The sequence below is a fragment of the Lutjanus erythropterus genome, chromosome 13 (genome assembly GCF_056507025.1).
Source record: "Lutjanus erythropterus isolate fLutEry1 chromosome 13, fLutEry1.hap2, whole genome shotgun sequence".
Lineage (NCBI taxonomy): Eukaryota > Metazoa > Chordata > Actinopteri > Lutjaniformes > Lutjanidae > Lutjanus > Lutjanus erythropterus.
In genome coordinates, this window is record NC_139329.1 from 33,429,853 (window position 1) to 33,442,489 (window position 12,637).

A 12,637-nucleotide genomic window follows, 5' to 3' on the forward strand; every position below is an offset into this window, starting at 1 on the left:
TCAATGAAAGTCAAGCTGCAGCTATTAACTGTCAACTGTTAAATTAATCACCAACATTTATTCATTCTACAGTCATCCTCAGATTTCAGCTTTTCAAATATGAATATTTTCTGGTTTCTTTACTCTTTCATCACAGCAAACTTAATATCTTTGGGTTGTGGGCAAAGCAAGACATTTGAGGACATTATTTTGGGCTTTGGGGAAACACTGATTGACATTTTCTGACATTTTCTGGATCAAATAACTAATTAATTAATTGAGAAATTGACAATGAAAATAATGGTTAGTCACAGCCCTAGAGGAAATTTAACCATAAGGATCTGTTATTCTGTAATACACACATATACATATATATATATATATATGTATATATTTATGTATATATATATATATATATATATATATATATATATATATACATATATATATAAAACTTACATACTGTACTGTCAGGAACTTATGCAGTCAATTTGAGAATTTCTTAATACAATGACCAACTGAAATGCTTCTCCAAAAGTTTTTTGTTTGTTTTTTCAAGGTGTTCCTGGAGCTTTTTCACCACCATCACAATTGCGTTTATTTTTTTGCCCTTCGTTATGGGAAATTATTGTCCCTCAATACCACTCTAAAAATCAGAGTTGTTTTAGTAGGCTATTTAAAATTGGGGATGTGTGATATGTTTTTGTTGTTGTTGTTCAGCCGATACCAAAAAAACAATGATGACCTGCTTCTCATTCCCGATACTGATAATCTATAGGATAAAAGTCTAACAGGACTGTAACATGGGATCCGGAGCAGTAAAACATCCTTAAAATTCACATTTTGTATTTTGAAAATAAATTCATGCAACTTTTAGTTTATGCACCTGAGGGTAGGAAAGGCTCATATGTAGTGAACTGACATCACCATTGTAACAAAAGCAAATTGTTCATTTGTTTTGTTTTTTAATAGTAAATTTTAATCAAAAAACTTTACAAATATACTTTGGCTTTTATAGAGATTTTTGCCTAAGAATTCAAATGAAATGCTTTGACATAATCTGTCAAATCAGTTATTATTATCATAGCCAAATAATAATTAAGTTTCCCATGAACAGCCAATAATTTATCATGCATCTTTACTTGCTTAGACTTCATTAATAGTTTAAAGATTTAGAACGCAGCTTGTGTCAAATTATCTTTGCAAATGTCTGGATTTCTGTCTTCTTTGTAACTCGGGAAGACACTCATGCCAGAGATGATCGGTGTTTCTCCAAATTGTACTTTATTTAACAAATTGACCAGTAAATATCCAAAAAGTCTCGAATGCATGTCCAGAGAGTTGTCACAGTTACAAAAGTCAGTAAAATTAGTATTGCATGGATCCCCTCGATCACTAGAGGGCGCCACCAGTTCAACCTGGCAATACAGTACAATCATTCTGATCAGGACTTTTCAAAATGGACATTTATTCCATTTTTAATGTGAAAGTCTGGTAACATTTTATTTGACAGGTCAGTTATTGCCCAACAAATTTCCTTGGTAAATTTCCTGGAGACAACAACATAATTTTATCCTTTTACTATTGAAAACAGACAGTGTTCAAGTCTTGCAGTCAGTGCAGCAGTGTTTTTAAGAATATATAGAATTAAGTTTCCAGTAATTAATAATGAATTAATATTTACTTGGGTTTAAAAGGAGCCATTCTGTATAATTATCACCAAGTTTCAAAGTTTTTAACAGGAAATTTGCAGTAAATTACTGACCCATGAAAAATAACGTTACTGAAATTCTTATTTAACATATTAGACCAGACTGAGGTGATGCAACAGTGTTTGACGACAAGAAACTTTTGTTTTTGTTCGCTGCTAAAATTCCAGTGTGTATAACAAACGATAATTATTGCATCTTTGAGTATTTCCAGTGTTTTAAGTATTTTTTGCATTTCAGGATGAAGCCTTAGATGAAAAGCTTTCTGTTATTGCTGGTGCAGTCTTCATGAGTCTCCAACAAGGAGCAATGCAGAGATGTGGCCTCTCCTTTTGGGGTTTTCCCATATAAATGTCAGATGCACGATAAAACCTGCAAACACTACAAAAAGTCTGTTTATCAATAGTTCATTCCCTTTAAAGCCAGAGGGGAAAGGCAGAGTGATGCTCCTTCTTCTTGAGCAACAGATGCTGTTAAACCATGTTGTTATTGTTGAGTTTGGTCCACTCAAAGATGTCCTGCTCGCACACAATGTCTGAGTTGATGAGCAGGTAGCGGTCACCCACGCAGAAGTGCTTCTGGCAGGCGGCACACTTGAAGCACTCCAGATGGTAGACCTTGTCCCGCACGCGCATCGTCATCTCGAACGCTCGAATCCTCTTCTCACAGGAAGCACAGAGACCATCCTGACCGAACAGCCTGAGAGGAAGAGGAGGATATTAACATGATAGTACTGAGAGGAAGATGGAAAACATTCACAGCGTTCTTTATAAGACACATGACCAGGCTTTAATGCATGACGCGTTTGTTGATATAGTACTTGCAATTCCTGTAAACTACCAAAACCCATGGAAATGATAAAAGTGAGACTTTTGGTGCCTAATCTACCTGTTCCTTACTTCACTTGTTCCCCTGAATCTCCACTATTCGTCTGCCCATATAAGTTTTAAAATTTACTAGTTAACAAATACTCAACAATGCAACATGTGAAAAAGTGGTTTGTCAAAAAAAAAAGTGAGAGATTTTGAATGCTTCCAACATTTCTTTAATTTATTTTTCTGTTATTGTCAACAAACCTCGCAAAAAGAGCAAAACCAAAAACATCCGTGTCTCAGTGCTCGGCTCTGAACTTTTTAAATTCTCTGTGAAACATATTATGATGCTAGTTGATCACTTCTTTGGTAATGTGCTGCTTACAAGTTAAAATAACATAGCTATCACTGCATTTTACACCCTGTCTTATACTGGAAATACCTGTTGCTGCACTTTCACCTTCACTGCCCTCATCCTTATTCTTGATCTTAGTCTCATCTCTGCCCTCACTTTCAGTTTCTCCTTGCACGGCTGCTTGAAACTCACTGTCTTGCTCACTATTTTATCATTACTAATATTAAGAGAGCTAATTCTTATTCTTATAAATGTACTGTTCATTCTGAAACTGGAAGAAAAATATGAGTAAAATATAAGCTGCTCTGCAAAGAGAACTCACAAAGTGCACTATAGTGTTACAGCCTGAACAAAAGGAAAATTATGACTATTAGTTATTAATATAACTACACAAACTATTGGTGGCAACCCATAATGGTCTGGTTTTCCATTACTTATCATAAAAAGTACATTAAAAAAGTAATTATTAAACTTTATTCTCCTCAGACTCCTTTTTGGAGAGAGATGAAGGAGCTGAGCCATGTGAGGAAAGACACATAAAAGGATGTATTTTGTGAGTATAAAAGGCCAAAAATGGATATGTTACTCAGAGGGAAACACTTAAAGAAAAGGGTGAATAATTTCCTAAAACAGCAGGGCACTGTAGTATTATTTTTTTTAGCGAGTATTACTTAAACCTGTATAAACACTACATTTGTTGGCTCTGACCTTATGAACACATTTGGTGTGCCGGTGAGTATTTACAGAACCAGAAGAGTGGCTCAAAATAAACCACAGACATATTTATTGGTCTTTTCATTGGACTTGATGACTACAAAAACTACAAAAACAGATCTTGGTACCAAAAGGATTTAATCCAAGTATCGTTTGACTGGAACAGTCTCGATACTACTTGCCCTAGTGATGACACAAATCAACAAATTGCTTCATCACACCATGTTGTTACGACATAAACCAACCTGAGGTAGTCTCTCCGACACAGCTTTCTTCCCAGCTTGTAGTAGAGCCGGCGGCCCACCTCCCCGAGTCGACAGCCACACAGGTCGCAGCTCAGGCAGTCCTCATGCCAGTACTGCTCGATGGCCTTCAGGAAGAACCTGTCGCCGATGCTCTGCTGACACCCGCCACACGTCAGCAGAGACGGAGGCATCTGAAGGACTTCATCCACCGGCTCCCTGCACAAACCAAAAAAATGATTAGAAGACATAAACTAAGGAAGGTACCCTTTTTTCCAAAGTTTGTCTAAGGGGAGGCCCACAGTCTCAGACTTAAAGAACCCATGGTCTATAAAATGTCTGAAAATAGTGAGGAAAGCATGTTTTTTGTTTTGTTTGACACTTGCAAAGGCTTTAACGTTACTGTCATATGAAAGAAAAGCAGCAAGTATTCACCAAGAGTCAGAAACTAGAGCATTTTTAGCATTTATTCTTGAAAACGTGACTTGAAAACTGTGAATGGGTCACCTCACTGTTTTAACTCTAAAATATTTATTTCATTACCCCACTACACGTGAAGAATATGATTGAAAAACACAAGTAATCAAACCAAATGCCCAGACTTTCAATATGATGTTGTTGTTGGTCCGCTAATTTTAATCTGTCCACCTTGAGTCATTTGTACACCTGCAGTTTGACATTGTCCACCTGAGGGAGCCATTGGATATTATTAAATACAGTACTGAAACAACAAAACAAATGCTACTTTATCAACTCCTTAAAATTCAGCTTCACTCCTTTCTTACCTCTGAGGAAGCTTTAATGTTGTTAAAATCATCTTATTCCATATTTGCGGATGGTGTCACAGCCTATAAATTCTGTGTCTAACCAACCACTGAAGCTACAGGAAGGTGAGTTAAATATTAAATAAAACCCTTTAATCAACTTATTTGTGTAGCACATTTCATACACAGGTGAACTTGGTGTGCTTTACAGTAAAACATGCAGCAGATTGAAAACACGTGTATAAATACTCGACGTAGATGCAATAATCTTTTAGCCAACACAATGTACAGTACACTCATACACATTACCTTCCAAAGGCCTGACAGAAGAGGAATGTTTTGAGAATGATTTTAAAAGCAGATACAATTGCAGAGAGTCTAGTTCCAGAGAACAGCGCCACAGTGACTAACCCTCACTTGATTTAGTTTTAGCTTCAGATTCCTTCATGTTTTTCGTGGCAACACAATTCATCTAATGTAAATATTTTACATGTCCTGTGCATCATTACCCAAAATTCAGCATGATTTTATTTTGTTATTTTTTGGAAACTATGGGATCTCCCCTAAAATTCAAAATAAAGTTCTGTGGGTTTGAATGTTTGGAAGGAGTTAGTAATTATTGACCCAACAATGGCTCGCTGCTTTAGAGGGAGAAAATATCTTCAGTCCAACAGTAGCCTTAATTATTATTATTGGGCCTGACTAGGGCTGGGTATCATTTACAGAATTACAATACCAATATCAATACCCTTAAAGTGTTACTGATCCTAATAGAATACTTAATTTAATACCTTTTTAAAAGGTTCTTCTTTATGAAGGTGTGATTGGCTGCAAGCAAAACCATTTATTAACAGTATTTTTTTTTTTTTTTCAAGATCTGGGTACCAAAAGGACTGAACGCTGAATTGTTTGACTGGAGCATTTTCAATACCACTTGGTGCTACGTTATTTCAGTTAATACCTATTGAGTACCTAGACACAGCTCCAGGCCGGACTGGTGCTGGATTTTTTTTTTTTTTTTGGGGGGGGGACTGATATTAGGGGTTAAAACAGTAATAATAATAATAATCCAATATTTTTTTGTTTTCATATATATGAACATAACTATTACCATTATTGATATTATTTATAAATATGACATTTTGAATTAAGAAAATTATCAGATATAAATAAAATGCTTCCTCTTCAAAATAAAATACAAATAAAAACAGTCAGCGAAGTGTTCTGTAAAACATGTCAGGACAACATATACACTGATACCCATATGGACTGATAGAGCTGTTCAAGGCCAATATAACATTGTTTGACCGGTACATATCTCTAGGGCTGCAACTAATACTTATTTTCATAGTTGATTAATTTGTTGATTATTTTCTCAATTAACTGATTAGTTGCTTGGTCTATAAACTGTCAGATAATTATTAAAAATGTTTCCAAAAGCCCAAGAAGACATCCTCAAATGTCTTGTTTTGCCCACCACCCAAACATAGTAAGATATTTACTGTTATAAAGGAGAAAAAAAGAAAATATTCACATTTAAAAAGCTGAAATCAGAGAATTTTTAGTTTTTATCTTAACAAATAACTCAAACCGATCTATTGAATAATTGATCGATTAATTGTTGCAGCTTTAGTTACAGCTCTGGCTCTAATTATTATATACCTTACCTTTATTTTAGGACTTCACTTGCACACAGAGACTGCACTTTGTCTTGCCTGGAGCCATTTTTACTCTCTTGTTATACACACACACACTCAGAACAATGTGCACTTGGACATAAACTTGGTTATTTTTCTTGGCTGACAGCAGGAGACTCCTGACCTCCTGCTTGCAGCCATCTGCATGTGAAGATAGTTTGGCTGCCACGACGATGATGCGTCTTTGTAGGTATTTTTTTAATTATATCGGGAACATTATGAAAACCAGTTCACACTAAAGCTACTTACTCATTGGCTTCCAGTGTCTTCCTCTCTATAGTGGATGTCATGTTTGAAATATGAAGTCCAGGCTGATCCAGATTAGGTTTAGAGTCCACAGCCGGCTGAGCGGCTACCTGCAGGCACACTGAAGCCAAGACGCGCTGCACCTGCTCCCACAGCCTCCAAGACGCCACCTACACCCGGTTCAGGCTGTTTGCGCGTTAAATTATAGCCAGTGAAGTCCTGTGGAAATGGCCGCAAGACAGGACGATTTCGCCTTAAGCGGCAGCTAAGCAATGATGGAGGACACTGTCATCATTTCCTGAGGCAACAACCCGCCGTGACACTTCCATGTCATCTCAGCCTGTATTTTATCATCCTGCGGCCACTTTTCACGACTCTCCGGATTAAAGCACCATCGGTCCGATCAGACGGTCAGTGCGTGGGTCTCGTGGCCCCGTGCGTGTTGTTCAGACGCGCTCCTCCTCCTCCTCCTGTGTGTGAAGCCGCGGTTATTGTGCAGCAGCAGCGGCAGCAGCATCGTGTTTAAATACGTCCTCCGGGCCCCTCCGCTCCGCGCTGCTCCGCTCCGCGCTGCTCTGCTTTCGTTTCCCTCTTCCTGCTCACGACTGTTTGACAATGGGGGGAAATCGGTCTTAAAGCGACAGCTGAGCAGCGCGCAGACTGCGCCGTGAGGCGTGCAGGCAGGTCGTGACTGAGACTAATGAGTTCATTATATGCTTTGCTTCACCAAAGTGCCGGCAGGACAAAAGATAAAGACATAATTAGTACAAGCCCTGTGTATTTTCTCAGTCGGTACAGTGTATCTCATTATTTCCCTTATGAAAAAAGGATGTGGGCCCATAAAACATGTTGAAAAATAATTTATACACGGTTTGTTCTCATGAGGACCTTTTGATGTGCACATTGGTAAAAAGTAACTAAGTATATTTACATTATTTGAGTATTTCCATGTTTTTCTACGTTTCACTTCTGCTCCACTAAATTTCAGAGGCAAATATTGTACTTTTTTTTTTTTTACTCAAATACACGTACATGGTATCTTTGATTACTAGTTACTCATTCATAAATACGTTTAGGGTAAAAGTAAAAGGTGAAGTAAAAGTAGCTCCACATTTTCCAGCTGCAACATTAAAGTGATGAACACATTAATGCATCAGTAATTCTCATCCAATGCATTGCCATCCTAATGAGTACATTTACTTTTAATACTTGAAGTATAGTTTTATAACAATACTTTTGTACAAATTTGAGTTTTACTTGCAACAGAATACTTCTACAATTTTACCTGAATACTTCCTCCACTGCTGATGGTTAATATATAATTTACTAATGTTTGTGGATCAGTTATAAGCCTTTAATTAGAACAACTTTTGGTTTAACAAGATGTAAAAAAAAATCTCTAACTGTGGAGACACAGGTGGAAAGTAACTAAGTACATTTACTCAAGTGCTGTCCTTGAGTACAATCTTGAGGTAACTCTACAGTACTTAAATATTTCCAATTTCAATTACTATTCTTCTACCCCACTACGATTCAGAAGGAATATTGTTCTTTTCACTTCATGACATTTATTTTAAAGTTATAATTTCTTTGATTTTACACACAAAACCTGTGATTAACTCATAAAATATGATGTGTTATAATAGATTAAATGTCCCTGCAGACTTATTTATGTGGCTGATTAGACCTGTTGAAGTTGGAGTTGGAGCTGTGACTGTGTAAAAACTCCTTGTGGTAGCTTTAAGTATTGGTTACATGTTGTTGGTTATGCTACACTAGCAGAATAAAGTAGTATTGCTTGCAGCTCTAACCCCTTTATAATCACCAATATTTTGATTAGTAATTTTACTTTAATTGCATATTTTTCCTCAGTAGCTGTAATGGGCAACAATTCCATGTATTTTGTAATTTGATTACATGAAACTAGTCACTCTCCAGCACTGCTAGTATCCTAATAGACATTTGTGTGAAAATGTGTCATAATTAGTTTATGAATTCTTCAGTTATGGCCAAAAACATGTTTTGTCAGGTTACAGAAGGTTACAGAATGGGATGACCCAAAAACAAAATGCCTGTGGCCACAGCTGTCACAAATTTTTTTTGGACAGCTTCTTTGCAAGTTTAGCTGCAGACAAACTCCAGGTCTGTTAGTCATGTACACACACAGGCAAACACATGATCCACTCCAGGCTTACGGCTGGCAAAGATAATAAAGATAAAGTTATTAATAAAAGGCAGGTAGTGCCTCACTTGAAGTGTGAAGCTGTTAAATAATAATTAAGTTTTTCATTAAATGTGTTTTGGTTCAGAGCCTCTGCAGCACTGTTCCAGAAGGTCAGAGGTCAAACTGTCCACTGGAGCAGTTTAACTGATAAACTAAAAAAAAAAAAAAAAGAAAAGAAAAGAAAATATAACCCAGCTGGTGAGATTTTTCATAACTAGGCAACTCTGGAAATTTTTATCAATGGTGTAAAACTGAGAAGGTTGGTTGTTTGTAAAAAGGGTTAATACTGACATACGAAGTACTGTATTATCCCCTAAATATACGTACAATATCAAAAATAAAAGTACTCATTAGGCAGCCCTTTAACTCAGATATATTACTTACAGGAATCAACATAAATAATACTATAATATATATATTATAACAATGTTGAACCTGCAGTGACAGAGTTAATTTAAATTGTGTATTGTTGTGTAATTTAAGCTTTTATAAACTGATCATATGTTTTGCATATAAAATCTTAATATACCATGTAACTACTAACTAGTTTACATATAAATTTAGTAAGGTAAACGTACAATATTCCCTCTGACATATAGTTGAGTAGAGTGAGAATGTACATAAAAAGCAAATACTTTGGGTACAAGTAGCTCGTATATGTACTTATACAGTTCATCAGTAAGTTAAGTTACTTTCCACCACTGTTGAAATCATGTAAGATAAAATGAAGATACTATGACAACATACAAATTTGATCAGTTGCGCAGTTTTCAATATATATGATTCTTTACAGAGCTCTTGGATGAAAACTGGTCACAGAGAGAAGAAGCTATGAAGCATCTCAAAACACGATCTTTTGAAAGCTGTCACTGTGATAAATGAATGCAGTGATATTTCTACATAGCTGTTGTCCCCACAGCCTTTTCTTTTTTCAAACCAGAACCACTCGCTCTAGGTCTTTCTTCTTATCTGCTGCCAGTGCCTCGGGGCTGCCTGCAGGAGGGAGGGACACAGACAGCAGTTGGACTGGGCAGGGAGATAAAGCACCCCAACTCCAGCAGCCGCAGTCAGCTTCCTCAGCCAGATGCATCTGAGGAAGATCGCAGGCGAACTCTAAAGCATCCCTCGGCTAGACAGTTGTTGGACTGTGTAGGCTCACTGGATAGATACCAAGCTGAGAAGGCCCAGGAGCAAGGTGAGCATGGCACCGTGCTGTGCCAGCTGCACAGAAAGCAGAGCAGCTTGACAGAGATAAAACTCTTTACTACATATGCTTCAAATGAAAAACATTTTCAGAACAAGGTTTCCGCCTGCTGTCTTTGTGCAACACAGCAGCACAGTGCAAGAGCTGAGGTGGCTTTCTTAGTCTGAATTAAATAGAAATGCCACACACCTAAACCCTAATATCCCCCTATAAATTCCCTCAGGTGTCTTATCAAAGGTCCACACAGCAGCTGATATGGAGTTTTCCATCATATCACACAACTGAAGGAGTTTGTCCAGTTTTCATTGAAATGTAGATGCTGAAATGTACATTTTTAGTAGCACTTTAAAATAACCTGTCATCTAGGTTGGCTCAAAAATGGATATATGTATAAATAAATCTATATTTCCTTGATAAATTGCATCTTCTGAGGAAGATGGTGTGACACAGTTGAAAGCTCTATAATTATTGAGTGTTTGTCAACTGCTGTTTCCAAGGTCAAAAATAAACTTTAATTTCAGTGTCTCTAAAGTAGATCAGCCACCATCAAGTTAACAACTACACAAGTAAACATTGCATCAAAGTTGAACAATTGCAAATTTGAGGCAAAAGGGGACAAAACAAGAACAAAAACCCTAAAAAACAGTAAAGCAACAACAATAAAACTACTAATTATGATAATAACAACAATAACAACCAGAGGAGCGCAGTGTAGATCTCTGCCAGGCAACCTGAAATGAATATTTGGATGAAACCCCTTTGTAATCACCAACATTTTGATAACTTGAAGAAATTCCCACCAAGCTGTCCTGAGATATCACATTCTCAAGAATGAGATGGACATGAGTGAGGTCACAGTGATCTTGACCTTTGACCTGTGACCACCAAAATTTAATCAGTTCATTCTTGAGTCCAAGTGGTCATTTGTGCCGAGTTTAAAGAAATTCCTTCAAGGCGTTCTTGAGATATCGCATTCACAACAACAAAAAACGCAGTGCCTCTGGACTGTCACCAGCATGGAGGCATACAAAAGTTTTTTCAAAAACGGTGAATCACAGAGGTATTTTAGCATGTGCACAAAACAAATTAGGCTGATGGCTACAGTCATATGTGAGATTAGCTTCCAAGATAAAATGTTTTTGGCTTGCACAATCTTTGCATGATTGTTTTCTTTGATATTCAGCCTGACATATTTGTTATGAAGCTATGAAGTGTAGTGGGTTTGCACAACATTTTGAGCAGTTTGAAATGACACACTGTATTGTATTGTATGCCTTAACCCTCCAAAATGTCACGTTGCACAAAGCTGAAGAACAAAAGAGAAAGACGAGAAAGTCAGTGCTGCTTATATGACACCCGAGTCATCCACTGCTTCCTGTGGAGTTGACTGAGAAAGCCCAGAGGATGTGTAACTGGCATGCAGAGATGAAGCTTTCCTGGGGGGGTTGGTGCATTCACTTCCTACCCATGCATGATGGCACCCCTCTCATGGCTTCCCAGATAGACAGCTCGACTCCAGATGGTTCAGTATGATAGGAGTAACAAGGCTTACAGCGCACCATAAAAACTGGCAAGTGTTAAAACCCTTATCTGTGTCTTTAAGCTTCCTAAATGTCACCAGCAAGGAGGTGCACGCTTCATGTGTCAATGTGAAATCATTCATGTCATGCTATGGGCTACACATGCAATATTTCACCCACTTCTTTCTTGTCTAAGGCCCAATTTGGGGAGCAAACAGTTAAGAATGCAGACAACCTTTTGGGAAGTGGTGTCACTCATGTCCAGCTTCCTGTTTTGCCTGTTTGGTACTGAGCGCATTATGGAGTTGAAAGCAGTGTGGAATTTGAGGGCAGCTGGAAAATTAGCGTCAGCACAAAGCAGACAGTAAAATTATTCCAGACAGCTAGTTGTCCTTCCTCCCATCATTCAGCAAATAATGTTAATCATGTTAAATTATTACAGATTACAAGTTCCTCCACCAAAGTATAGCAAGACTGTGGCAGGATATACAACCAATATCCCACCATCTTGCTAAATCGTTAGCTATTTCCTCATATAATAGATCTCCTGATTAATAGTGGAGAAAATATGTGATGTTCATCTATACACCATGGACTACACGCTTACTCAAGTACTGTACTTAAGTACAGTTTTTAGGTATGTGTACTTTACTGGAGTATTTCCAATTTCTGTTACTTTATACTTCTACTCCACAACAATTCACAAGGAAAAATTGTACTTTTTACTTCACTGTATTTATTTGAAAGTTGTTGGATTTTGCACACGAAACTTGTGATTAATTTATAATATGATGTATTATTATGTGTTAAAGACCCTGCACACCTGCACAGGTGTTTTCACACATGACTTCCTGATAATGGAAGTTGGAGTTGTTCTGTTGGAATTAGCATGAGGTCACCCTGTACTACACTGTAAAAAATTACACAAACATCCTTTCTCATTAACTTAACACAAACATACAGGTTTTAATTACTGAAGTTAATTAAATTTATTTATTATTTCAAATTATTGAAAGACAAAACATCTGCATATTAGCAGATTTCCCAGCATGCAATTTGTGAGTTAAAACTCTCATGAGACTTTATTTTTTTATATAAATTTAAGAAAACATTTATGATGGGAACTTAACATCTTAAGTTTATTTAACATGTTTCCTCAAGTACAACTGAA

At 37.0% G+C, this 12,637-nt stretch overlaps 1 protein-coding gene across 2 annotated transcripts; it reads right to left on the bottom strand.

The window, feature by feature from the left end:
* Nucleotides 1–1,244: 1,244 nt before the first annotated feature.
* On the bottom strand, nucleotides 1,245–7,145 carry lmo2 (LIM domain only 2 (rhombotin-like 1)). 2 transcript variants are annotated; one of them, XM_084734621.1, is made up of 3 exons: nucleotides 6,522–7,145; nucleotides 3,815–4,030; nucleotides 1,245–2,387 (listed from the first exon to the last, which is right to left on the bottom strand). In XM_084734621.1, exons 1-3 carry the CDS (start codon nucleotides 6,560–6,562, stop codon nucleotides 2,162–2,164), a joined length of 483 nt encoding a protein of 160 aa, XP_084590747.1. In that variant the 5' UTR covers nucleotides 6,563–7,145; the 3' UTR covers nucleotides 1,245–2,161. The 2 variants fall into 2 exon arrangements, with proteins under 2 accessions (XP_084590747.1, XP_084590748.1); XM_084734622.1 differs by lacking the exon at nucleotides 6,522–7,145 and adding an exon at nucleotides 6,243–6,497.
* Between the last annotated feature and the right edge of the window lie 5,492 nt (nucleotides 7,146–12,637).